The sequence below is a fragment of the Bacillus rossius genome, chromosome 2 (assembly GCF_032445375.1).
Source record: "Bacillus rossius redtenbacheri isolate Brsri chromosome 2, Brsri_v3, whole genome shotgun sequence".
In the NCBI taxonomy this organism is placed as follows: Eukaryota; Metazoa; Arthropoda; class Insecta; order Phasmatodea; family Bacillidae; genus Bacillus; species Bacillus rossius.
In genome coordinates this window covers 74,076,866-74,103,921 of record NC_086331.1, presented here as the reverse complement: position 1 = coordinate 74,103,921, position 27,056 = coordinate 74,076,866, and the positions used below count along the sequence as shown (strand labels likewise).

Genomic DNA, 27,056 nt, shown 5'->3' with positions numbered 1-27,056 from the left:
GTATTCAAGTAGTTGGCCTAACATTTACTAGATGGCAGGGATTGCGGAAGTGCGAGGCAGTAGCGCCCAGCGAACCGGTAGGACTACTGCAACACTTTATCGGAATTAAGTTTCGCGTCCATTACCGTTTCCTGAGTGGTAACAGTAATTACTGAATACATTTGTACATGTATTATGGATCAATATTTTATACATTATAAATGTACAAATATCTTTAGTAATTACTGTTACCACTTGGGAAACGGTAATGGACGCGTAACTTAATTCCGATTAAGTGTTGTAGTAGTCCTATTCGCCGCAGCGCGCGCTACTGCCTCGCACACCCGCAAGCCCTGCTGCCCTCTCGTGACTGTTAGGTAAACTACTTAAATAGGACCCCAAAAACATACATATTCAATGCTACTGGGAAAAAATTTCCTTTTACAAAATATTAAACACAATTGACTCCTACGTAAAATATCGTAAATATAGATCAGGCCCAAAAATGTACTATTTTCGACCATGTAACTATTTATGTACACATAAATCGTGCATCCGCCATGATTTCAACTGGCTGCTAATTCCCGATCGGCAAAGGCTTTTCGACAGCAATTGTATACTCGAAACATACCGATCGTTGGCTTCCGATAATCGAAAGGTTCCGAGTTGATGAAAGTAACTTAGAATACCATATTGTAGAAAGCTTCCGATAATCGTGGAATCACGATCGGGAACTCTTTTCCGAGAAACTTAGAATAAACCCCCAGGTCTCCCAGCTTGCATTTGATGTATGACTCGGGAACTCCTCCCCAAGTCACTCTTCTAATACAGCCGATCAACCAGTCCAAACTCAGTGGCAGTTCCTGCACAACTCGTACCAAAATATTACCTTAGGATTCTCATAGGGCACAGGCTGTCCACACGAAGCAAATCTCGCTATCAACGAACTCTCACTTCCAATCCAGCAGAGTGAAACCAACCAAACAATGTCTTTTGATACTCGAAAATAAACTTATTCATCTTACGTCAACGACGTAAGCAATTATATACACTCGTGTAAACTTTGCGCTAGAGTCAGACAATTTAAGACTGTGATTCGGAAAGCCGCTATAATTCAAATAGGCATAACACTGTTTATTACGTAACGTAACGTAAAACTGTAACGCCCCTTAATTATCTTCGTAAGAACTTGTAAACCACTGCCGAACTTAATCAAAGTGGTTATTTTCATCGAAACTTTGCCATTTAAGCTCAATAGAATCGTTACCATACAGTAAATATTCTAAGTCCATATGTTCACAATCAGTCACTAACGTCGGAGATCTCTTAAAAAAAAGGCCCAGAAGCACCACTCTTAGGCATATTCTATCACCCGAGCCAGCGAAAATTTTTTAAGTCAGACTTCTGGCTCGGAAAAATAATTCTATCTCCCAACTCGAATATATGACGATGACATACCATGTCCATAAAGCACGAAACCCACTGAATCGGATCGGCCCGGCTCGGCACGGCACGGCGCGGCACCGACCGGAACAGAAAAATAAGTATGCATGCATTTGTACGCGAGGTAACCCACAGCATAGTCCCGGCTCGGCTCGGCTCGGCTCGGCGCGGCACCATCCAGAATCGTCGGCAAAGAATAATTTCCGTTCCGCCGGCCGGCCCGATCGGCTAGTGTGGTGAAAGTAGTGCTTAGAAATGGTAATGGAAATGAACGAAGAACTATTAATTGAAGCAGTGAGGGAGTGCCGTATGCTATACGATACGTCACATGTGTATTTTCATGATGCGTCTAGGCGAGAGAATGCGTGGAAAGAAATAAGCGAGAAATTTAAGAAGTGTACACGTAAGTAGCTACTTCTTTTGGTTCTGTTATTATTATTACTACAATCATTAGATGTAGTAGTAGTAATATTATAATTGTTTGAGCATCCAATGTAGCTTAGATTTGTACAATGCCAAATTAGTTCGTGTTATTGTACCGTGACAAAATACGTTACATTAGTATTGCAGAAACATGTTTACTGCATTGTTGTACTGAAATATTATGTCTAGGACTGTAGATAGTGCTCGCAAAAGAATTTTTGGTATTTGTTTTATTTTTATTCAAAGAAAAACTATTTTATCTGTTTTCTCAAAACTATATTGTTGCAGATGCTACACACAACTTAAAAATTGTTTGACATGTATTTTCCAAAAAAATACTTCATGCTACATTAGAAAAAAAAAGATTAAAAGTTATTAAACAATGCAGTATGTCCGTAACAGTATATAAAATCACACAAGTTTTGTGTATATAAATCTTTACCGGTTCGACTGTGCACTGTCTGTGGGCCTACGCTGCATTTCAAATCGACTCCAGCATATTTCCACACATTTCTAAATAGAATATTATCTCCTGTTTGTAAACCAAAAATGATAGATATATGAATAACAATTACACAATATTCCAAAGTGATTGCCATTCATCTTATATAGGCCTACTACGAAATTTATCGCGAAAGTTGCAAGTATGTTTATTTTTCATTAAGGCCTGGCATGCCTGCCACTGTAAACGCGATCCATTTGCCACGGTACACTACCATGTTCAGAGACGAAATAGTTTCTGAATGAGTCTCTTATGTTGCTTGCAAGTGCTGCGATATTCCCGCCAACTCTAGGCAACTGTTGGAGAGCACAGATTTCGTTGTCGTTTTCCTGTTCTGCAGGTTCCCATGCACACACATCATTCCGCAATAAATTATGAAAAACTGTTGTAGCTAACACAATTTTCTCCATGTTCTTTGGAAGAAAGTTGTATTTAATGGAAAAAACACGAAATCGTTTTGTTATTAGACCAAAAGCGTTTTTGCTGACACGCCTTGCTCTACTATGCCGGTAATTGTAAACTTTCATTGATTCATCATCCGTAGATTGCGCTCCAGGATATGGCCTCATTAGATGCATTTGTAGAGGAAAGGCTTCGTCTCCCACAATTACACGAGGAAGTACTACATGAGTAGAAGGCAGAGCTTTATCGGGAGGAATGTTCAATTGGTGTGATGCCAAACGTTTTCCTAGCGAAGATGAACGAAATATTCCGCCGTCGCTGTTCCTCGCATAGGCCCCTACATCAACTGTAATAAACCGGTAGTTGGCATCTACTAAAGCTAACAGAACAATGCTGAACTGATGCTTGTAGTTATAGTACAAAGAGCCAGTTTTTGGAGGTTTCTCGAAGACGACATGTTTGCCGTCTACAGCCCCAATGCAATTTGGAAAATTCCACATGCTAGAAAAATCCTCTTCAATTGCTTTCCAGTGCTCTTCTGTTGGTGGTGGCATGACTTTCGGGGCAAGAGTTTCCCATATCAGATCTAACGTTTCGTAGATGATAGTGCGAACAGTCGTATAGCCTAGCCTGTAGCTAAAAGAGAGGCTCTTGAACGAATTTATATGGCCGAGGAATCTGAAACATATAAACTGACGTATGTCTGAATAAAAGTAAATAACAAATTTAATTTAAAGCTAAGGATGTTGAGGGAGTAGTTTCCTAAATGTATTGATTTGTTTGCTATGTTCTTTTAACTCAAATTTATACCTTATTATTGACATTCACAGGCAGTCATGACATGTAGCAATACTGTAATTAGGTTTTGAAGCTTAATTGAGCCGATTGTCATTCACTAATTCTGATGTGAGACTGACAGCAATAAATAGGCTAATTAGTCAACTCTTAAATGTCAGTGACTCAGGCCATGGTAATGGTAATGTTGATTAAATAAATTGACCTCCAAATACCTGTTAAGACATGCTCTGTGTCGTACTTAACCCGTATTTAAGATAAAACAAATATAAAGTAGCTTTAAACATTTCAATAAATTAAAGCATGTAGGAAAACTTCCCCCTTAATAGGATACAGTTGCGCATTACATTATAGTATTATTAATGTTAGTAAACTGTATATATTGAGTAAAAGCATTTTATTTGCCTAAGCTCCATCAGCTAATATTACTCGTTACTTCTGTGGTTCCAGCTACTGCATGCAAGAAAAGATATACTGCACTAAGAGACAGTTTTCGGAAGGCATTACGAAAACGCCAGACGAAGAGTGGGCAGAGCGCAGTTGAAACAAAACCATGTAAATATGAAGCATGCATGAGCTTTTTGATCCCTCATATAGGGGAACGACCTCAGGTTTCCAGCTTGGCACCACTTGATGATGTCTATGAAGAAAATGGAAGCATTGACATTCCAACTGAAGCAGCATCAGTTACACCCCATTTACCCGCCGAACAGCATTTGGCCACTTCACCCATTGCACAAAGTTCTACAACTCCTCTGGATGAGCCTCCTAATCCCAGACATCAATTAAAGCGAGTTCACCAAAATGAGAAAAATGCGCCACCAATGTCTCTTGTCTTGAAAGATTATTTTGACTCGAAGAAACGAAAAAGTGACGATCGTCGTGATGCTTTGTCAACATTTTTCCTTGCAATGGAAGAGACAGTTAGAACATTCAGCAAGCCATTGCAGATAGAGATAAAGGGTAGAATAGCATAACTGGTGAACGAATACGAGTTTAGAAATTATAATACAGCTCTGTCTTCCACTTCAGTTCAGGCAAATAATTTGGCCTCCAAGTCTCCCTACTCAACTTCCACATTTTCGTCACCTTCACCAGTATTTCTCTCTCTCATGTCAGCAGATCAACCAGGAAATTCAACACCTCCAGCCTTTGTAGTGTCACCGTTGAATAGTGTTCAAAATTATGGTCCTAGTCAATTCAGTAATACCAATAACACCTTTCATGAGAATATATGATTCACATTTTGTATGGACTATTTCCTTTCAGTTTCTCTTTTATGTATTGTGAAATTCATATTATATAACATGTTCGTTTAAATTATATGGAGTATAATGTTTGGTAACTACGAAAATAAAAATAATAATATTTTATATTATACTTATGTACTTTACAGAGGACATATTGTTAGCTTAAGAAGTGTGAGTGTACTAGCTGGTAAAGGTAGAAACTTATTACTCTACACCTTACAGTGGAAAGATTTTCACTACAAAGTTATAATCAAACTCTGTTGTAAATGTGTGAAGCTGTATAATGTTCACTTAAATATAGGCATTTTTGAAATTCCTATAGCTTCTTCGTTATGGCAACAATCAACGCATCTAACCAATGTAAAAAGTATAAATGGAATGCGCATATTGATATTGGATATTTGGACACCGACAAAATGGCACTGTAACATTTGCAGCTACTTGACTTAATTCACTGTCAAACGATTCAGGATCTTCTGTTCTTATAGTAGTTTTTCACAGAATTAACTATGAAATAACCCATTGATTTACTACAATTTGGCTCTGAAATAAAACAATTAATTACAAATTCAGTTTCATATAGGCAAATTTTATGTTACAGCAAATTAATCAACTACCTTGGTAAAATACACATTCGTTGCCATTTTCCTGGAAGTAAACCAATGCATATTAATGTACAAATATGTGTTGTTTGTGAGCTTTTAAAGGATTTCACTATCTACATAACATTACTTCTCATAAATATACTTACTTTAGTGTCAGTGCCAATCGCTCCTCTGGGCCAACCGATTTACGGAAGTTCAGTTCTTGTTTCTGTAGTGGTAACACAGCAACCAACTCATAAAATTTAGACACAGACATTCGAAAGTATTCCGTAAACTTTCGCTCGTCGTTTAATAACTGGGGAAATAAATGGTGGTATTCACCTAACGTTTCCCGTTTCAGGAAAATGTCGTGAACCCAAAAACCATGTTTGCGTTGTTCCACCAGCTCATTACAAGCAATTGCCACAACGATGTCTTCTTCTGAAGAGCTGTCCAAAGTTACTGCCGGTCCGGTCCGATTGTGTCGCTCCGGTGGGTTTCGAGAAGGTGGGGCCGATCCGAGACGACCCGCGCCGCGCCGTGCCGAGCCGGGCCGATCCGATTCAGTGGGTTTCGTGCTTAGTCCTCTTCTGTAGTGACGTACTGGGCCTCTCGGGGGCCTTCTCCTTCTGCTGCCTTTGCGAAGAGAGTTTGTGTACCCGACCAACTCGCCCAGAACACAAGGAAGGAACATCTTTGAGCTTTGATAACAGATTCGTAAAAACACCATTTACTAGTCAAATGACACACTGTTTGCACAAATACCGTTTTTTATTAACCGAGGCTTTTTTTCTATCAGAATGATTTTTTTATGTGCCTGGCAGGAGGCTTACCACTCAAGGATAAAGCTTCTCACGGAACTCTTTATACAACGTTAATGATATATATATAAATTATAAGGGGACGACAGGGAAGGCCAGGAGGCACAACAACAATAACCCACAGACTGGCTTCATAACATAAACCAATAAGGAAGCAACAGTGGTCCTGGGGCCAGTGTACCAGGCCTTCGACCCCTAGGTAGTTGGTTCGAGTCGCAACTAGGCATTGGGGTTTTTATACCTGATTGATTTGTAAGAATGCCAGTGCTTCTGACTGGTGAACCATAGGTCCCGGGTTCGGTTCAAAGCAGAGATTTTCCTTTTCTGGCCCAGGACCGGGTGCTGTGCTGACCCTTCACCTCTACCACGGAAGGCATTGTTAAACCACCGCAGATTCATTTTCCCTATTATGCCACAGTCACGCCTCATGGCCGTAAACGCTTGGCGATGATCAAGCCGAACACCCCATCATCACATACAGGCTAAATTTATTCAAACTAGTATGTTGATTATTAGTGTCAAAATTTAAAACTTCAAACACCCAATCAAAACTTATATACATTTTAACCGCATACAAATTAAATTCATGTATTATTAAAATACAACTTGTTTCAAGTAGTTCCGATTTTTGCCAACAGTATTGTGTCCACATGCTCTGTAGTACAGTCAGTCACCCTTTCATGGGGGATGCGCAATGCTCACTCAAGTTCGCAAGAGGAGGACTTCGCTAGACCGAACCCCGTCCCTTCAGGATAACAAGCGCGCGCTCTGCCACTAACCTATTTTTGTTTGTTTGTTTATGGAGAACTTATTACTGTTACATGCACTTTACAGGCTGAGGTGGTGAACAATTTTTTTACAAATAGGTTACATGATCTCACACCAACACTCCAACATCACGTTCTACCATTAATTTTAAAACAGGAAGAGGTAATGTCCATATCTCATTCTTATTTTTTTACCATAGCCCATCTGCTTTGTCGTAACTTGGAGATGAAGTCCCCCAGTAAATATGGCTCCGGAGCTGTGAGCACTAAATCAATCAAGCTTGTCATCAGCCACACTGCAGCCCCCCTTTAAGCAGAAGGAAACGTCATTATGTCAAGGTAGCACATCCTGTCTGCGCACACGTCTCTCGGTGGTATACCTAGATGTCTTCCCAGTGTTCGTTGACACCTTTCCCACAGTGGGCGCGAGAGTGAGCAGTTACACTCGATGTATCGCCTTGTCGCGGGAGCGACAGAGTTCACTTTGGTCGTCCTGGGTTAGCGCGATTCGTTTCCTTCGATATATTTGGTGGGAGTCAGGTCGTTTACGGAAGCAATGGCTGCGGCACGGAGGTGAGTGGGTATCCTTTCGGAACAATTTGAGTTTTAAGGAGGAGACTATGTATTATCAATAGAGTAATTTAATTTCCCGAACATGTTATAAATACTGGAATTGCTTTTTACTATGACTATTTTACTTTGCCAAATATATTCTAGGGTAGTTTCACTATCATAAAGTTTCAATTGGCTCACCAGTACGTTTAGTATGTACCCTGATTTTTAAAAATTGACTATTTAAGTGTTTACATTTCTACAGGTGGGTCCGCCATCTTTGCCCCACATTTCTGTTGATCGACATACGTTCCTTTTTCACGAAATTACTCCTACCAAATGGTGCATACCGAGAGCTAAGTTGTTTACATACACAAAAAAAAAAATTATAAATTTTTCACACACATGGAAGTTAAAAATGACTTTCTTGGGTTCGAATCTAACTGGTGTCTACATAGAGAATATTCAATGCTATGCCGGCACATTGATGTGTATGTTGGCGTGGTGCGCAGACGCGTCATATTGCCTGTAAGGTTCTAGCTGTGTCGCCGTGTCTCAGCCTGCTAAGTAATCGCGTGTCGCTGGGATATTAGGTGGGGGAGGGGTTGTCCAGGAGGGCAGGGGAGGAGGAGGAGGGGCAGACGCGTGCTGCCGGCGTGCTCCGTGGAGGGGGGAGGACAGCGCGGTCGTGGGAACACCGCTCCGCCACTCCTCTCACACTGCAGTGGAGCAGCCACGCGCCTGGGGGAGGGCGGCGTGACTGGGCGGCTCCCCCTCCCCTAACGGCGCGACCGCTTCTTCAGTCCACAACCAGGGGCTGTTTGCAGCACCTGCAGTCTCTATGGCGAGAGCAACATTTTGGCCACGTCTCACTACACAGTTTCTGTATTAAGGTCCCTGCTTACCTGTCCACACATACGGTGTACATAGCTTCTGAAAATACTATGTGATTTAAAAACTGCTCCAGATACCCGAGTGGTGTCTGTTTACGAAAAACATTTAAGAATACGCTCAGGGCGGATAAGCAGTTCTGTGTCCGTATTTCGTTTTTTAAACTGAATTTTTAGTAGAGTGAATATGGCTATAGACCGTGATTACAGAATAATTTTTACACTTGAAACGCCCGGTACAGATTCTTGAAAGCAATCTAGGTACTTGCATTATGACTTTATCTTCATTTCTCTGTTTACCACTCAAATCTCATAGTTGCCCTATCCATGACGATAAGACTGCGCACTAGTTCAGAGCCTTGCGCTTAGAGACGGTACCACGCTAGAAGAACCAGCAAGCGTCGTACATAAATCCCACCTCATTTACACAATTACACCATGACTAGGTGGACCCATTCAATTTTTTGGCTTAAAGTAGCATACGATATAGGCTTGAAGGCAACATTAGTGAACTAGGCAAATCATTATAATATATTTTGCCGTGTTAGATAATCACTTATATTGCACTGATGGTTACAGACCAGAGACTAATACATCGAATTGTAACAAGATATAAATAGTTGTAAATATGTAATTAATGCATTATCATGCTAAAAATACGGATGAATATCTCAACATGAAAATAAAATAAAATTTTAATTAAACGTAGCGGTAGTCTATCGTAAGTGTATTCAGAGGAGAATGATAACAGTGTCAACCAGAAAATGTTCATGTATTAGTAATAGTAGGATCGCAAAAAAAAAAAAGACTGCGAAATATGCTTGGTTGGCTTCACATTTCTTCAATTTGTTCTTGTTTACATCCATCATCTTGCTTGAGCAACCTAAGATTCGCTGTCATTGAGTCGTAATCGTTACTAAAATGATAGCTTGGTTATTTTACGTCAGTTATATAAATAATGCGTGAAGTCGTTAAATTATTACATTTCTAGCATGAACTTAGTCTTTATTTTTCCCAGGAGGTTATGTTTTTGCACGTGATCATTAACTATAATGAAATGTTCGTTGGGTAACGTCAGCGACATTAAAAATTTTATAGAATCTTAAAAATGAATGTATTCTAGAAAAGTGTTAAGTTTATACTAAAATAATTAACACTTAGTGTATTTGTAGGAGGTAGGGACGGACCTAGGTGCGTCTTAGGCCGAAGAATATACGCCTAGTCATTCTGGTGTTAGCCATGCAGGGAGAGGTCCGCATGCAAAGGTTTTGAGATATTCATTCGTATTTTTAGCTTGATAAGCCATGACTAACTCTCCTATCTTAAAACTAGCTTAAAACTATGTTAAGTTGGGCCCAGGTTAACCTGCACAGACACAGGGAAAACCCTGAGCACAGTCATGCGGGGTGCAATATGCATACATTAGGTAAGTGTAAGAGAATATAGGAGACAGAGGATGGTCTGGATGACGAGTTTGTCGGGCAGAAAATAGTTCAACATGCAGAGGTTGCGGTACTTTGACGCTAGGTCCGCTTTCATATTTCTATCCGGGACTGGATTTTTGTAACGAGGGACACAAGTACCTCTGGTGGTGATTGGCTACACTCACCACTCACCCAGCCTCTAGCAGCACCTTAAGTCTAAGCAAGTAAAGCGAAATTCTCTTTTTATTCCGACCGCGAAGCTGCACGAGCAAAGGGCAAACTTTGGATATGTTCGGAACTGTTCGGGTATCTGAACAATTTCAGTGAATCTCAAGGTGAATTCACAATTTAAAAAATACAGTAACTTAGAACATGGGCCGTGCACGTTTGGCCGCCATTATTTCTAACCTACTGATCCACAACCATGCATAGCACGGCTGTGTAAATGGGAGATAGATCGCGTGCATAGAAGGGAAGTATGTAAATAGGTTTCAGTTCCGTTGTGGACGCATGGCGCAACAGTTAATGAGAACAGAGTACGATAACCTTTTGGCGAGAGTTTGTAATATTTATTATATTGTGGCAACCATTTATCGAGATATAACTTTTAGCTATGTGGTTTTACTGTTTTTAAACTAAATTTTTGTACTAATGTAGATAAGTTACTCGCTATAAATAAACATAAAAATTACTACAAATAATTTAAAACTCCTTAAAAGTTTTTCGCTTAATATTTTGGAATCACCTATCATAAACTAACGTAGTATATGAGTTGAAAAATTGTGCAGTTGCTGAAAAATCATAGAAAAATAAAATTATATACTCGCTTAAACTAACGCATTTTAATTCAGTGGCATGCTATGCAATCGCTTATGTCTTTTGATTGTGAATCTATGCTTCCCACCTCGTTCCGTTCTGAGCTGCGTGTCATCGACTAACGAGAGAGACCCCGCGCATGCATGCTGTAGATGAATGACTGAAAGACCGCGCGCAGGCTTCGCAGGGAAAATATTTTACTGCTCTAACATGGAGCAGTTGGCTCAGTGTTGATGTTATAACTCGTAGCACTTTGTACGTTTTAGCTTCAATGCAGTAAGTATGCGATGTTTTGTTACAAGTACATTAAAAAAACGTATTGCGTTAAAATAAAATTTTACATGGAATCCTTTTAACAGTAACGCGTGTCTGTTAAATTTTCAGTTGAAAACAAATGATCATGTCATAATTTTTTACATACACTGATTAAGAGAGTTTTATCGGCAAACCGTAACGCTAGAATCACAATAGCGTGACAGACGCAAAGGGAAGAAAGCGATGCGATGACAAAATGTAGCAATATTGTGAACATGCAGTTTTTTACCACGCGAAAGACAGAAACAAACTGATAGATATGAAATGTTAATTGCTACTTCATTCGCATCACACATACGACAGCCATTATGAATACACGTTTTTTTAAGGAACCTATACGAGAAAAATTTATTTAATCAAAATGTAACATTTATTTTTTTAAAAAAAATGTATTAAACACTTTTCAAAGGTTTTCAAAACGAATTTAGTAAACAAAACCTCAGAAATACACGAAATTCAAGATGTTGTTTTTGACATACAACAATGGCATATGTCTAAAATAAAAATTTGAACCAATCTTCACAGTTGCAAAAACCATTCAAAGAACTTACGAAACATAAAAGTTTTACGAAAACACATATTTATCCTTCGAAAACAAAGTTATGATTATTTCAGTAACATCCAACCGCGATGCGATGGAAGTAGATGAACTTCCTAAACGGTTGTACCACTACATAGGGTTGTTATAAAGGGAGGTGTGATAAAGGCTCACACGTAGGCCGTGGAAACATGAAGGTAAATACTAGGTAAGCTAATTGAGTAGTATGAAGTAAGGCAGGTTATATCACTAAGAAATAAAATCAAAACAAAAAAGAAAATTTTATCTTTCCTTAGATAAGTCTTATAAAACTCACCAAAATTTAGTTACTTTTTAAAAATGTGTTAAATTGTAGTTAGAATTGTTTTCGTGCTATAGTTGGGGTCCTTAAAATCTTAATATAACAATTTATGGTGTGATTATTTCAACAGTGAGTAATATTTATTGATAGTTAATCATTATTGTTAGATTAATAATAATTTTTATCCTTAACAATTATTTTGAAGAGAGTAATAATTTTTTAATTTTTGTTTACTTAGAAAAATGGTCTCTGTCTTTTTTTTCTCTTGCTGTCGTTTTACCCCTTACGATGTACTTAGGAGTCGAAATTTGAATTGCCAAAGAAATTTCACTTCTATCACGTGTACTGAGTTACACGCGCTCTTTTGTTACATTGAATTTATACTACTCGTGAAGAAATATTTTTGATTTGAAACTTCTTTGGGCATTCTCGTGAAACTGTTTGAAACGTTTCTGACGCGGAAAGGATGGAGACCTGGTTGCGGACAGTGCAGATAACTAGTCGGGCCTCGTTCCCTTGAGCGTGCTACACGTGGTGGCGTGCGGTTCAGGTTGAACCCTGCCAGGCTGCAGGGATAGGCGGGTCGTGGTGGTAGGGACTCGCCTGCGCCTGACACCATCTGACTTGCTGGCATCTAGTAAGGAAGTATTTGGACTGAGGGCAACACACCGGTGTCATATTCGCAATAAAATGGTGTTCTTTCAAGTACGTATTATTTTAATAACTTGTGTAAATCGGTATTGTTGGACAGTGTTATATAAAAGTATTTTTTTATCTTTGTAAGTAAATAGTTTTTTACTGGTATAATGCTTTTCAATATTTAGTATGACAGGGTAATTATTTGCAACAAATTATTATTTTATCAACTAAATCACACACCGAATTATAATTATGAGCCCACGGGCGTGTAAATATGTTAGGTCCAACAAAAATATGATATTGAAATAGTTTAAACAAATCCCGTGCCTGAAATAATAATTGTTTTTATTTTCACTTTGTTGTATATGGTTATAATAAAAATATTTACCATGATGTAGGTCTGTGCCGTTCAGTTAACGCGTCGCGGAGCGGTGGACATGTCATTTTTTATTCATTCGGCGGTAGAACATTACCAATGACAATGAATGTATTGCATTAGGTCTATGACGCCTATTGGCAGTATCTGTTGCATTAAAACCTAATAATAGGTGATATTTGCAGAACTACAAAATCAGCCTAGAAGAATGCTCGATCACATCTAACTTAGACATAATATCAAGTTATATTAAAATTAATATATAATAATAAATCCTAGGTTTGTTATTTACTAAAAAAATCTTATATCCTAAGGTGTTATATCGAAGTATGTAATAATTTAGTTTACTAATGTTTATTAATTTATTTCCTTTTTATTCAATTTTCTAATAAATAATTGAAAAAGAAATAAAGCCAAACAAATTCCGCTCTGTGTTATTTTGTTAGAAAATTGTATAAATGGTTTTGCTGAGTAATACTAAGTTATATTATAAATGTTGTTGAGTATAAAATTTACGAAGATTATTTTCCTTTTTAAAACGTGTATAAATTGGTATTGGAATGGTTTTCATGCTAGGGGTACTGAATATTTTATTATAACATATTATGGTGTGATAATTTCAACAGTGAGTCATATTTATTGTTAATTAATCATTATTGATTAATTAATAATTATTGATATCCTAAGCAGTTATTTTGAAGTGAGTAATAATTTTGTAAATTCATGTTAGTAGGTAATTATAGTAGGTTCTGGCACATGGGCTGGGGGCGCGGGATTTCGGTGATTCGATGCGGCCATCTTGGATTTCATCACTCCAGGCGGCCATCTTGGTATACGTCACTTCCGGCGGCCATCTTGGATTCCGCCATTTTGTTTTCTAGAGAATTCCGCAATTTTGTTTTCTAGAACATTATCATGAAAATCCTCAAATATCAACTGGGAAAATCAGGGAAATTTTTTAAAAAATTTATAAAAATATCAATACAATTTTAATTTCAAAAATTGATGACTTCGTAATCAAGATCCTCACTCCTGTGCATTGCACTTTTCGTTTCGATGCCATCATCATCAAGCTTCCCACTCCTACCCATGCATTATAGTCTGCTGGAAGCAGCCAACTTGTTTAGTGGAGATCGCCATCTTGATTTCATCTGATGGATGTCGTCATCGGGTGTAGGTTTCTAAAGTATGTTAGTGTATGCAAGGTCGAGTTTATATTTACTACCAGTGTTGTTATGACCTTAATAGACCAAATAATTCACAACTTAAGTTAAAATAAATCACGAAATCCACAAAATCCACAGTCATTTTGTTGTTGTGACCACCATTTATTCTTAAAGACATACAATGTATGTAGGGGTGTGTTTATATTTCCCAACAGAGTTGTTATGAGCCTTATGGACAAACAATTTTAAAAAAATCCACAGTCATTTAATTGTTGTGACCATCATATTTCTTAAAGACATAATCATTTATAGGTGTTAACTAAAATATATGTCATCAATACTACCGTTGTGGATGCGATGGTTTTAATAATGATAATTTTATTACTCCATCTTAGCGGACCAGAAATTTTTCAGAGTCTTCACAAGTCCATGTTTGCATACTCGTGTTTTTAAGCTGCATTGAAGCATATATTTTAATGTTTGCGTATAATTTCACTCTTTTTTATATGATGAACTTGAGAAATAAAGGTTCTATACTAAAAATAATAAGCAGTATGTAGGTATAAACATATTTATTGAAATAAGCTCGGACGCTACAAAAACAAAATTCTCAAGAAAAGAAAAATACATACACATCAAACAAAACTATACAATAAAAACTTAAACCATATAACAAAAATGGAAACTATACAACCAAAATGGAAACTATAAAACAAAAAAACGGAATCTATACAACGAAAACAGAAACCTACAACAAAAACGGAAACTATACAACAAAAATGGAAACTATAAAACAAAAAACAGAAACAATACAACCAAAACGGAAACCATACAACAATAATGGAAACTATAAAACAAAATACGGAAACTATACAACAAAAATGGAAACTATACAACAAAAATGGTAACTATAAAACAAAAAACGGAAACTATACAACAAAAACGGAAACTGAAACTATACAACAAGGATGGCTGCCTCGAATCCCCGAAATCCCGCACCCCCAGCCCCTGTGCCAGTACCTACTATAATCACCTACTCATGTTTATGTCTCTTTCTCTGCCATTTTACCCGTTATGATATTCATACAAGTCTAGATTTGACTTTCCAAATAAGTTTTACTTCGATCACGTATAATGACTTAATGAGTTACACGAATTTTCAATTTCGAATATTAGTTCATGATACTTTATTTTGAACAATCAAATTTACTAATAATCTATCCTGCATTTAAGCTAAAACTTTTTTTAATAATGTGAGCAATTTGCTTAATGCCAGCATTCTAGCATAAATGTTCTTAGTGCACACGATCGTGACTTCAATGCCAACGAGACGTTCAACTAATTACTTACAGAATTGATTTATTCATTTATTTATTCATAGTTGGTTAATACGTAGTAAGTTTAATAATAAGTAAATATTTTTAAATTTACTTGTAAATACTTTAAAAATTGAAACAAAAACCACATTTTCAAAAATAAATTCTCTAAATGGAGCATTCGTGTAGACGTGACTTGATCGCTTCCAAGTTCCCCCGTTAAATGTTGTGCCTGTTTGTAGAACTGTGTGATGTAAACAACGGCCATACGCTTTTATATGCTAGTATAGCGTGGCGGGATAATCCACGCGCGTTAAATTAATATTCATATCATATCTGTTGGTCTAAGTGTAACTACTGTGACGGGAGTAAATGGCTTATATTTGTATGATCACATCAGAAAGACGGGTTCGTAGGAAACAAGATAACAGCGTGTTTGAAGTGGGAACTCGAGGCTAGCCTTGTCAACATAAAAGTGAACATCTTAAAACTTTTTTTTAAAGATTGGTGACGGATTATTACAAGTACAACAAAGAATGACAAGTTGCGCAATAATTTTGTAGTTTTGGAACAGAACAGATCAAAATAAACCACTCGCAACGCTAGTCCCATAAAAAAATCATTTGGCAGCATAGTTCACTACAAGTCATTGGCGAAAATCTACTGGTTCATAATAAGACCACTGAACTGATGTGATCACATGTTCTTTAAAAGTAAAATAAGATTTTAGTCCATAGAATGTCACTTGTTACGAAATCATAAGTTTTAAATCAAAATTTTCAAATTATAATTCACAAAAAAACCACACCATACGTGATATTGTGTGTATATTTTAGAGCCAAGTGTCAAATTGTATACTGTGCAATCGCAATCTTGAAAAAAACGTGGTATTTTTTTTAATGTGCAGTCTGTTAGTAAAATATTATGTGATATTATGAGGTCCCAGTGTTTTAAATACATAATTAAAAGTGGAAGATTGTTTTCTAAATAGAAACTGTATTACATCTTTCCCTGCGACTTGCCTAGTAGGCATCCTACACTGGTTACACGTAAGGCATGGTTGCAGATATTGCGTAGAATTACACGAATGGGCTTGCCTTTCTATGACAATATTTAGAGGCATGTATTTTTCGCGAAAGGATTTCGAGACTAGCTCAGAGTTTAAACACTGATTCATGATTCGGTGAGTTTCTTTCAGTTACATGTCTACTGTTACAACACCAATCACATTAAAGCATATGTAACCAAACTCATCCTGAGTGGCTCGGTCAAATAAGGCAATGAGTTCTCTTGCAGACGGCTGCCAATTACAAGAAAGAAAACGCTAGCGCAGGCGTCACGTACTTCATTTTAATGGACGTTCATATATTTTCGTTGAAAATGAATGCCCCAAACAAAACTGTAATGATGTCATTAGAGAAGGATAAGAACTTATCAAATGAGAACTTAGCATTGACGGACGTGTTGGTGGGGTAACACGGAGCACCCCGAGAAAACCAATCCACTCACGCCAACGTTCACCACGTTTCCCACCGGTGAATTATCCTGATCTGACCCCCCCTCCCCCCCCCCCCCCCACAGTTAGCTGCCACTCCACCACGAAACACTCAACTGCGACACGAAAGTCTGGGCTGCACCAGTAACAGATCAGTAGCAAATGAACCGTCAAATCACATTCAACCAGCCAGCACCAGTGCCGTAGCCAGGATTTGTGTATGGGGGGGGGGGGGGGTGGTTGAAGAAGCATGGTCCCCCCCCCCCCCCCCTATTAAAACGGGGGAGTCCGGGGGTCCACCCCCGGAAAATTTTTGGATTTTAAGGTGTAAAATAGTGCTATTTTAGCAGTTTTCGGTATTTAACTTTAAATACTGTAATGGTAAAAATATTATTAATTATTTATAAAAAAATTGTTTTAGTGATGAAGTAAGAAATTAATTAAAGAAAATTTTTATGAATCCATGTGCCTTGTTTACGTCCACTCAAAATCATAAATCATGCTCGAAGCTCGACAATACAAAAAAAAAAAAAAAGGAATAAAAAGGGTTTGGTTTCGGCAGAACTGATCTATTCCTGGAAACAATTAGCTCTAGCTTGAAGAGTTACATGACATCATGTCGTCGTCTCAATTCTATCCACACACAGCGATCTTTACACTTTTGGAAGCCCAGTCAACACCTGCTTATAATTACCGCGCTGGTTAAATACAATAGGTGTAAGATATTTGAAAGCTTGGGACCCGTCACGGCGTCACAACCTTATAGCTTCTGCTCGCGACAGGGGTAGGGGAAGGGAAGGAGAATCGGCAGGGATCGCTTACTCTTCCCCTCCAATGCAGTGGCCGGTTATAGCAGTAAGACACCCAGGCTTTCAGCTAACCTGCTTTCAGATAAGAAAAAATATTTTTGGCTAGGGGGGGGGGGGGTTAGAACCCCTAACCCCCCCTCCCCCCGGCTACGTCCCTGGCCAGCACTGAAAGTGGTTTTCCCGAATGTCAATGACAAAATGACCAAGGCTCGAATGAAGTACTTTGCTACTTGGTTTTACTTCTTTTTGACAAGGTTATTAGAGATATCAGAGACAACGGAATTCGGGGCAGTACCCGACCATAGCCTATTATAAGGAACCATCCCAGCGTGGAGATATTTCAGGAATTCGTGACCTTCCGAGTGAAGACAACACCGCAAGTCTTCAGTGATCAGTAACATTTTCATGGCTGTTACCATAACTGTCTTAATCCACGAAACATCTAAATATCAAAGGTATTTATATTTTGCAGGGAAAACGATTTTAATTCGTGAAAAATTAAAACGAATGGAACAATTTCCAACTGCGGAGGCTTTCAGACACGAGAGCTTCCCGCCAGCAGCTGGAGGCCGAGTGAAAGACCGCGAGGCGACGGCGGGAGGGGGGAGTGGTAGCGGGTAGGGGGCAGGAGGGGGAGGGGGAGGCGAAGGCCGCACACGACCCGCCGCACGCGCGGCAGTGTGCAGGCGAGCAGGCACGTGGCAGGACGTGCGCTCTGGTCCGCTCCGCGCACGTGCTACGTCCGGGTTTCCCCGCCGCCGACGTGGCGCTGTGGCGCGTGGTGGTGCCGCGGGGGGCGGCTCCCCCCCAACCCGCCGACCTGCCCTGGGGATACGGACCCCCCTGTCCACCGACCTGGCCGCCCAAGCGGGCCATGAGTGAGAGCGACGACTGCGACGACGTCTTCTCAGAATCCTCCAAGGAGCCGTGAGTACCTCTCTCTCTTTGCTACCGCGGAGGTTGTTTTTCACAGGAATGTTACGTGTCAAGACCATTCATCTCATTCCAATTCCTTCGGTTGGTACATAACCATTTATTTTATATGGTAAAATTAGAATCACGATTATTTCGCTCCAGTACTTAACTTGCCTTTACATAATCAAGCCTCGGTCAATAGTAATTACACGTTCTTGACGGGTTACACGTGATTGGGTAACCACTTCCGCTCATTGTTTATGACTGGTTCAGTGTCGTCAAGCATATGTACATGGCTTTAAGTATACTTTGCTACCCAGTAAATATGCGAAATGATCGTGATTCTAGGTGTAACTATTTTCAGGTGCGTCACTGATGTTATGTATCACATCGATCGCATTCTCAGAAGCCCAGCTAAGTGTAAAGTGTGGATAACCACCAATAAGGAAATAAGTTTTTCAAACACGCAAAAAGAGATTTTGAATCGAACGAGCAATCACAATTTCCCACCCAATGCAGCTGTCTCTCCTTGCACAATTCTTGTTAGTTAACTGGTGTGTATGGAGGATGGTGCAGGGCTCACTTGAACCTTGTTCATTTGTTTATTGACAGTTCTGTTTGAGAGAAAAACCATTTTATAATTTTACCATTCAGTTGCTGCTGATTTTTTATGGTCTTGTACCGCAGGATGTATAAATCCAAGTACGATCTAACTGCAGTATTTGTATAACGATAAAGTTGTATGGATATTTACTTGTAAATAAATAAGAATTCTTTTAGAGTTTTAATTTTCTATATATTTCATGGTTAGTATAGATAATGATTAATCACGAAATAAAATTTTTTATGGAATAGTTTGCATAACTCTGAATCTCATGGCTGGAAGAAATATTTTCAATACGCTGTACTTATTACCTAGATTCATTCGCTGATGGGGGCTAGTAAAATAAAACCTGCTCCAGACCACTCACTAAATATAGGTACTATATAGACTGATTCTTATACTCTGCGAATGAGGCGGTCACTGACTTTATACTTGCCATCAGGACTGTAAAATAAGATGTAAACATACACACGTGCGTTTGTTTACAAATTATATTTTAACATTTTGTTAAAACCATTAAATATTATGTATTAACGTGATGCAGAACATATAAAATCCACTATAGATGAAATATAATACAAGATATGTATTGAAACATGGACAAACAAAGCGTTAGGTGCGCGCCCACTGGCGCGAATCGAAGTGAAGAGAAGAGAGGCGAAGCGAAGTGCCGCGACCGGGGTGTCTGGCCACTGCGAGGCGTCCAGCAATTCGACAGGGATATCGTTTCACGCTACTGCGTAGGGGAAACTGAGGGAATATGACCAACTTTAAAATCAAAGCTTACAATTTAATTAAATAAAGATTTGTTGAGCTGTAATTGCAGTTGTGTATACTCCACGTTATTGATATTACTTATATACTTATACGCAGTTTACCATTAGTTCTGTACTGGATGTACGAAACAACACTTACCACAATGCGTCATTTTACCCGCTACTTCGTGTAAAACGACACATTTATTTGGGCAATATGACGCACTACAGTAAATTGGAAGAAAGCCTTTTAATTAAGTAAACATATTTAACATGATTAAATAATACCTAATGAACTAAAGAAGTGATTCATGAACGTAAACATAAAAATAATAAGTACGAATATTCTATACAACAAAAATACGTAAATTTCGAATGAAAGCTTTTATCTCTTTCAAGTATTATTAATTTTGGCATTGTTATAAATTTTTTTAGTACAGGCAGAATTGTTATTATATTACAGGGTCAGTAATGTGCTTATGGTATGCGTATATGCTATGTTAAAGCACTACTGCGGTAAAATGTAGAGATAGTACATAAAACATGCATATGTAGATTAAATAAAAAATGTGAGTCTGTCAGTACTCGCCAATAAGCAAACTCGGTAACGAACAATTTCATGTGTTCTTGTGTGGCAAATAAACTAATAATACGAAACTCTGACACGAAAGTTAGCGTAGAATTCTTTAAGAAACCACCGTACCTACCTTATAAATATACAAATAGTATTGTTTTAATGGAAATTTTATAGTAGTGAAACTACCTGGAATACATTTTGTAAACTTGAATAGTCACAACAAGATAAATTCACCACTTTAAAAACAGCTATGACTTATTAGCAAGGAAAATTGTGTTGGAGCAAACATAGTATTATTGCTTCTCTATAGCATTAAAAATCCGGCGCTATCTCTTAAATATTTTTCAAAGTAAAAGTTACAGTCAAATTAAAATTATAATTCACCTGATACATTGTAAAACACATATTGTAACACTAACTATGTGTGTGTATATTGGTTTTTGCTTAAACGACAGAAATCAGTTTTTAAATACTTCCCACAAACAAACCTTAACCTTATTGAACTGATTCAATATTTAAGATTTAACAGTAAAATTTTCATTACGAAATTCTTTTATATTTCATATGCCAATAACTTTTTGTGTATCTACAATATGGAGAACGCTGTGATATATTTACAATTGAATGATAACTAAGGGTTGTCAAAATATGAATATCAGGATTATAGCTTTTTTAAGATGTAATATTTATTTTTATAAATTAAAATCTAAAGTATTTAATGGTAGTTGCATTATTATAAAGTTTAATGTTTTTATACATATACAAATTCATGGACATTCATTTCCTAATAAACATATTTAATTTAATTTTAAGTAAAATAAAGTATATAGGCCTCTTTAGTATGACATAATCCACTGGACTGAGCTATGTATTTAATAATATCATAGTATTATTATAAAAAATAAAAATTTATTCATATATATCTTATTAAAGCACAATTAGTATAATCCATTAATTTGTTACTAAAAAAAAAACTTTTTTCAAGTGTCGAAGCTTTAAAACACATCAGGAATCACCCCTCAAGCTTATCAACCATCCGTTCTATTACTGCACTATCGAGACTATTGTTGTTTTGAGAAGGAGACTATGTACTATCAACAATGTAATGCCAATTTTCCTACGTATTTATACGTAATATACGTACGCATACTTGGGATTACCTTTTTTAGTATGATTATTTTACTTTACCAAATATATTAGAGGGTAGTTGAATTATCACAAAGTTTCATTTGGCACACCAATATGTAGTTCTGATATGTACCCTGTGTTTTAGGAAGTTACTATATACGGATTTATGTTGCTACAAACGTGTCCACCACCTTTGTATCACATTTCCGTTCATCGACTTCAGTTACTTTTTCACGATATTTCTCCTACCGAATGCCGTATACTGAGAGTTATAATGTTAACTCTATTTGTCTCTCTCTCCCACAGTTATCACAAATGCACATGCGTTTGCAATTGTGTGCAGTCAATAGCTATACTTTTTAAAACATAAAAGAAATAATAGAATAGAGATTAAATTAAAGATTTTATATACCATGGTTAGAGGTGTTAACACAGGGGTCATTACACATTCAGACACATTCATTGCAACTGTTCTTGATATATCATGTATTTTTAACGTTGGCTAACTGAATATTATTAATTATTAATAATAATCTTTCATAATATAACAAATTTGAAACCAGATCTTCTTACTGTGTCAACATTATCTTGATAATGTACAGGAAGTTATGTTGGGGACAAACTACAAAAGTCTTTGCTGTAGTAAAAATTTATTAATTAAGTTTTGTACTGCACATTGCTGGTATGTTTTACTGATTTAAATTATTTGCTCCGGCTAAGAAAGTCAGTGATGAGCCTAAAGATTTGTCTCAGAAGACCACGAAGCTTCAAAGTCTTTAACTTTAATTAATTTCGTGATACAAATAATAATATCACAATTAATATTATTTTTCCAAATCACACGTACCTCACTTTAAATTTGTTCGATGATTTTCAAATTTTAAACGTAGCGTCATATAACCGTTTTTCAGTCAATGTAGGTACATAGGCACGTATAAGGAAATACGTATGCTTTATTTAATGTAGCATTACGACTATATACAACATATTTATGTGTTGCCTCTTTGAACTATCAACAATAACATGTAGCTTCACTCCCTAGGATTATAAGAATAATATATGCTAACTATTTTAGCTTTTTCACACAGATAATTTGCAGTGCATCTTATTGCGTCGTTCAATAATGGTTGCTTATTACAGAAGACCGTTTTACTTTTAAAACATTGTGAAAATTGTTAATATTGAAATGGAGGCTGCCTATTGGTGTGCTGCATCGACGAAGTCACATCACCAGACTCAGCAGACACCCATATACACGTTAACAATAACGTATCAGTTGATAAAATTACCTTTCTTAAAATCATAAATATTCGCATAATTTATGTTTGTAACAAAATATATTTTTAGAAGTTCGTTGTGTATTGCAATTGTCCCTAGAGGGGTTTCAGCTTTTGCGTTTGAAATGCTCACTAGTTTGCATAGAGTTTGTTTGTCAGGATTTATAATTTCATAGTATACTACTGTAGGGAACGTAAAATATAAATATTAGTTAACTTCAAAAAATGTTGTTCATAAATAAACAAACGGAAATTAATCTGTGCTGACTTTTCGGCACATTATATCTCTTTATCATACTTAGCAAATGTACATAAAATTGCTTAAATTTCTAATAAAAATACATATTATTCAAGAATAAAACTAAATATCAAGTGCACTGTTACATCATAAAAGCATAATTGATAGGAAAGGGCTAATTATTTGATAACTATTGCGCAGTAAAGCATATATTCATGAAATTTTAACCATAAATGTTATGGGGCAGAACATTTAAAATAGATTATAAAATAAAAATACCTTCAGTTTAATAACAGCTCATTTGGACAGAATTCTAAATTACATTGTCAAATATCCCCTTAACCCTTGCATATATATATTTTCTATACATTAGTTACATTTGTTTGGACTTTGGATCAGGGTTTTAATTAATAGCAAGTATTCTATAGGGTTTATATATTTGAGAAGTTAGGACATTCATATGAGATATTTTATTTTTACAATTTTCCTACAAGTAATATTTTTTTTTGGCTTCAACGTAGTTGCTTCTTAGACTGAGCCCTTTACTGTCTTATTATTTTCTTTTTTGCTAGCTTTTTTTAGTGTTGCAGTTAGAATATGAGATTCATATTTTCTTCCTTTAGAAACGTTTGTATTAAGAATTTGATATTTTAGCAGTGGTGAAATATATTATTAATTGTTATAAACAATTTATGAATATGGGATAGGATAAAATTTGGGTGACCTTGCATTTTTCGTGAGAGATTCGTAAGCATTACTGCAACTGCCGTCTACGAAAATCTGCACTTGATGAGAAAAGAGAAAAATATGCCCTGAAGCATCGAAGTTTAATCCCCCTGTTAAAATTAAATTATTTCCACTGCTCTGAATAAAAACTTCGCTTTGTTACTTCACGAAATTTGTGGTTTGTCCTCAAAGATCTACTGTCGTTACTTTGTTTTACCATTTTCATGTTTCTCCTAGTTGTAGTTTCTGGAACACAGTGTTTTTTTTGCGCAATGTATAAATTCAAATCTCAGAATATTTATTTTTAGTGGCATCTTCTAATGAGTATTCCACATGATCATAGAACCTAAAGAGTGCATTGTGTCGCAGTCAAGGGTAGAACAACCCCTGAATCGGCTGAAGGGTGCCAAGGAGATCGCGTCGCGCCGCTCGCTTTCCTACAGACTATTCGCGAGGCATACTCGTCACTTCTTCTATCGCTTCGCCTTACCTGCAGTGAGCGTACACGCATTCAACAAAATGTAACTCATCCGCACTGAATAAATCACGCCTCTTCTTTTCGCTTCGCTTTGCGCCAGTGGGCGTTAAATCATTTGCGAGGCGCGCACCTATCTTTTCGCTTCGCTTTGCCTCGCCTGCAGTGGGCGTACACGCATTCAAAAACGCGGAACTCATGCCCACGAAATAAATTGCGCCTCTTCTCGTCTCGTCGCAGAGTCCTCGGTTCGATAACGAAAAAGCTAATTAAAAAAATATGAATAAAAAATTGCCAAAAATCTTTAAAATCAAGATAATATTTATAAAAATACTTAAAATAAAAAGAACTTACATAATACATTTTTGAGTTCTAAATTCGAACCCAACAAGTTAAATTTAATAAAATATTAATAAAAATTCCCAAAAATATTAAAAATTCATAAAAATTAACTGATTACAATTTTAATAACATTTGAGATAAAACGTAATTACATAATTTAGTTCTCAGTTCGAACGCGGTGAAGGCAAAAAAAAATGGTGATGAATCCACCCACATGGAAGCCACCGGCAGACTAACCTCACAACTCTTATGCCAAGGTAGATATTACCCCAACCATTATGACTTGATGGCAGCCATCTTGGATCCTCCATCCTGAAATTCTGTAATTATTGACCTAGAAATTCCTAAGAATTTCCAAAAATCCACTTTAAAATCTCCTAATAAAATAATGACTGACTCGATCGATTCCTGACTTTGGTTCGATCGTTGCTCGATGCGGAAAAAAATATATTTTTTTCGTAAAAAAATATTTATTAAATTTATTATGACGAAAATTCCTGTAAGGGAATTAAATTTCCCGTCCTCCAGCCACCAGTAAATCGATGATATATTGTCCGTCATCTTGAAATTCTAAAATTATTGAGTTAAAAATTCGAAAGAAGTTTTAAAAATAATTTAAAACTACTTATTATTAAATTATTCGATAATGATAATGAATTAATACCAGGCATTACAGAGTTATTAATTTTATTAATTATTATATGTAATAAACAGTCTAAGGTACGGGATACAATAAATAAAAAACATTAATCACACATGAAACAGCAGAACAGAGGAGAAAAAAAATAGCATACACACCAAATGTTAGTCACTTATGGTGCGAGGTACGTGTGTTCAATAACTACCACAAGCATAGCAGCAACTTGCTAATTTGGTCTTTCAACGTGTAGGAAATTGTATACATATACATATGAAGTTAAGAGTAGTCACGTACTTTTGTTCTAAATAGGACCTAAATTCGAGCTCACTAGCCAAACTGTTTTTCAAAATGTTCACAAGGTTGGAGGAACGAGACACGTCTGTCGCTGCGGGCAGAAAGTCTTTGATGCCGCGCGTGGGGAGAGAGTCGCAAGCTTGCAGAGGCATCGGGAGGCAAGTTGATGCTCGCTCAAAACACGCGGCGCAACTCTCTACAGCAATTTCGCTTTAAGTAAAAACGTAATTAAAATCATAACCAGGTACATGAAAGGTACATTTAGAATACCTAGCTTTAAAAAACGAAACACAGAAAGAGGATAGATAATTAGCTTACGAATGTATAACCTGCGCCAGGAAAATGTTTTAGTGCATGTGATATAACACAGAGTCGAAACTAGGCCAGATGCCTCAAAAACGACATCGTCATGAAAGATAAGAAACAAGAAATCTTCATATAGGCCAAGCGAATACGAACCACGAGACCTTATTTTTTTTATACTTGGCAAACATTTTAAACAGCTTATGTACAATGTCAGGCATTTAGACAAGGCATCTCCGAACCACGAGGCCAATCATGTTATGACTACAGAAATGACGGTGAACAATAAAAAAATTCTAAATTTTCAAGTACATTCAAAAAAAGGAAGCACATGTGGAAGAACACTCACAAAAGGTAAGCACATGTCGAAGCACATAAAAAAAATCACATTAAAAAAGGAAATACATTTGGATGGACACTTAAAATAAGAATACACATTTAAGAATACATTGAAAGAGGAAGCACATTTAAAATCAGAATATAAAAAAAAGTAAGCACTTTTGGAAGCACATAAAAAATCGAAGCCACATTTGGAAGCACACTCTAAAAGAGGTAGCACATTTGGAAGAGAATCTGCATTACGAAAACTCAGTCGAAGATAGAAATCAGAATTCGAGAAATAAACAAATCATTTTTTAAATGTAAAATATATTTTTTTAAATTTATACTTTTTCAGGTAAAACAAGTCATTATTGTATGTATCCAGTTTCCCTCAGTACTTTGTACATATAAAAGATAATTCGGTGATGTGCGAATAGTTTCCTCCACTAATCGATGCCAGTAGCAGCCTCAGACGACCGGTCAATACATTAGGATCTTCCCATGATGTGTAATCAATCTCTTCTGCTGCTGTCATCTTCCTGGAATGTGTATTATTAATATTTTTAAGATCTCTGAGGTTTTATGTTTTATTGTCAGCCTCAAAGTCACTGTCGCCAACGTCATAACTATCAGTATCATCATCGACGACAAACACAATTTTAGCTCCCTCCCCCCCCCCCTAAACCCACCAAATTTATGAAAACGTTCGCAAAAATATCATTAATTACGATATGTTACTGTGTGAGAAACCACGTTGCATACGGCTTATGTGTCACTCTTTTATTGTCTATAGAAATGTAGGATTTTTTGAATACATTTGTTCAAATTTTAATTTTTTGTATTTTTTTACTCTCTCCC

At 36.9% G+C, this 27,056-nt stretch overlaps 1 protein-coding gene across 1 annotated transcript in view; it reads left to right on the top strand.

The window, feature by feature from the left end:
- The window catches only part of LOC134528906 (hairy/enhancer-of-split related with YRPW motif protein 1-like), a 43,870-nt gene that overhangs the window by 8,966 nt on the left and 7,848 nt on the right, over positions 1–27,056 (top strand). The window contains exon 2 of the mRNA XM_063362571.1: positions 18,283–18,530. Coding sequence (XP_063218641.1) covers positions 18,283–18,530 — 248 coding nt within the window. The remainder of the gene's footprint in view (positions 1–18,282; positions 18,531–27,056) is intronic.